The sequence below is a fragment of the Phytophthora parasitica genome (assembly GCF_000247585.1).
Source record: "Phytophthora parasitica INRA-310 unplaced genomic scaffold supercont2.7, whole genome shotgun sequence".
Classification (NCBI taxonomy): domain Eukaryota; phylum Oomycota; class Peronosporomycetes; order Peronosporales; family Peronosporaceae; genus Phytophthora; species Phytophthora nicotianae.
The window spans coordinates 1,744,861-1,746,384 of NW_008648993.1; the positions used below are offsets into that span (position 1 = coordinate 1,744,861).

At 46.4% G+C, this 1,524-nt stretch overlaps 1 protein-coding gene across 1 annotated transcript; it reads left to right on the top strand.

Annotated features, from left to right (window-relative positions):
* Window positions 1-1,114: 1,114 nt before the first annotated feature.
* On the top strand, window positions 1,115-1,503 carry PPTG_05577 (hypothetical protein; the record flags this gene model as incomplete). Its single annotated transcript, XM_008899161.1, has 2 exons — window positions 1,115-1,309; window positions 1,381-1,503. 2 exons carry the CDS (start codon window positions 1,115-1,117, stop codon window positions 1,501-1,503), a joined length of 318 nt encoding a protein of 105 aa, XP_008897409.1.
* Between the last annotated feature and the right edge of the window lie 21 nt (window positions 1,504-1,524).

Sequence of the window (1,524 nt, forward strand, 5' to 3'; positions counted from 1 at the left end):
AGGTTGATATATTAACGCTTTCGCAACAACAAAAGGATACCTCGTTTTCCTATTTTGTACTGTTACAGCCGGATCCTTTGTGCATAAAACAGTATACAAAAAGAGAATGCTACCCATCACGCTAGTAAATTTAGGTAATTTTTCTCCTTTTAGTTGGGAATATCTAGACTTTGTGTATTAAATTCAATTCAAGTGGCGCACGGAAGAGTGAAGTATAAATCGACTGGCCGGCAGGATTGAAGAGAGAGTGAGAGAGAGGAGGGGGTAGCTAGTGAGGGTATTTTGTACGCGACAACTGTCGTACAATCGCTAAGGTAAACTGACAATTTGGGACCACCGTGCCAATTAGGGGCCTTCCCAAACTGACCAATCATGCACCGATTCTTCGGTGTTATCAATTATGATTGGCCATTTGCCAATTGCTCAATCGGCTTGCACAGGTGCTGGGAACCTCGTCTTTACTTGCTCATTCCCGGAAACCTGCATCAAAATACGTCCCGGGAAAAGTACAACGGCGTACCACATTGGAGCATCTGCACTGATAGTGCAATGGGTCCGTGGGGTATAGCGTAGTGAATGACAAAAACATGCAAATCTGTCACATAGAAATTCAAGCTTAGTGTACTACATGTGCACTATCCTAAGTCACCTCACCCGTTGTAGTGACGCTGTAGTGACCCTAACAAATCAGTTTCTGTTTTAAAGATGTTACCCTCAGTAATGCTCGGTGGAGCAAGCCTCTACGGTGCGCATTGGCGCTACAAGCGACATCTCCGAGCTCGCAGGCACAGGCGCTCTCAACAGGGACGTCAGCCCAATATCAACAGAGACTTCTCGGGCGCCTACGATCGCTTCAGCAAGATGTACGTTTCCAGTCAATCTACATACACACCTGAGCAATTCAGATGGTGATTTCGCATGAGTCGAAGCCTCTTCCTTCAGGTAGTCGAAACCGTCGGTCAATATGACTCGTACTTTACCTGGAAGCGGGACACTACTGAAACAATGCATCCATCCAACAATCAAGGTCGCTGCGGCCCTCTGAATGCTAGCGCATGGGTACTCTGCCGATTTCTCTAGATGAAACTTTTCTATTGCTGAATCTACGGTCAACATGTCGCTGAAGCGATTTGTTCTTGCTATTATGGCAGTGTACGCATTCGATCACTTGCGCCTCCCAACGAACGATGCAATCCGCAAAATGCTAGAGATGAACGCTTCGCGTGGCTGCCCGGGGATGATTGGGCACTTAATTGCCACATGTCTGCCAAACCGAGCAGCTTGTCTGCTTCAACTTGGCGAGTTCGAGGTATCTTGTTATTGGTTAAGCTGCCTAATAAGGAGACCTATCGATCTGAACAATGCTTTTTGTTACTCCAGGAGTGTATCAGGGATTGTTCAAAAACGTTATCGTATCTGCCGGTGCATGAAGTGGTAGAGGAAGAACTAGCCAAGTGCATGGAGGCTTTGTTTTTCAAGGAGCTTCAAAAAAAGCTACAGTAGTGCTAGAGGCTGTTGCCACAG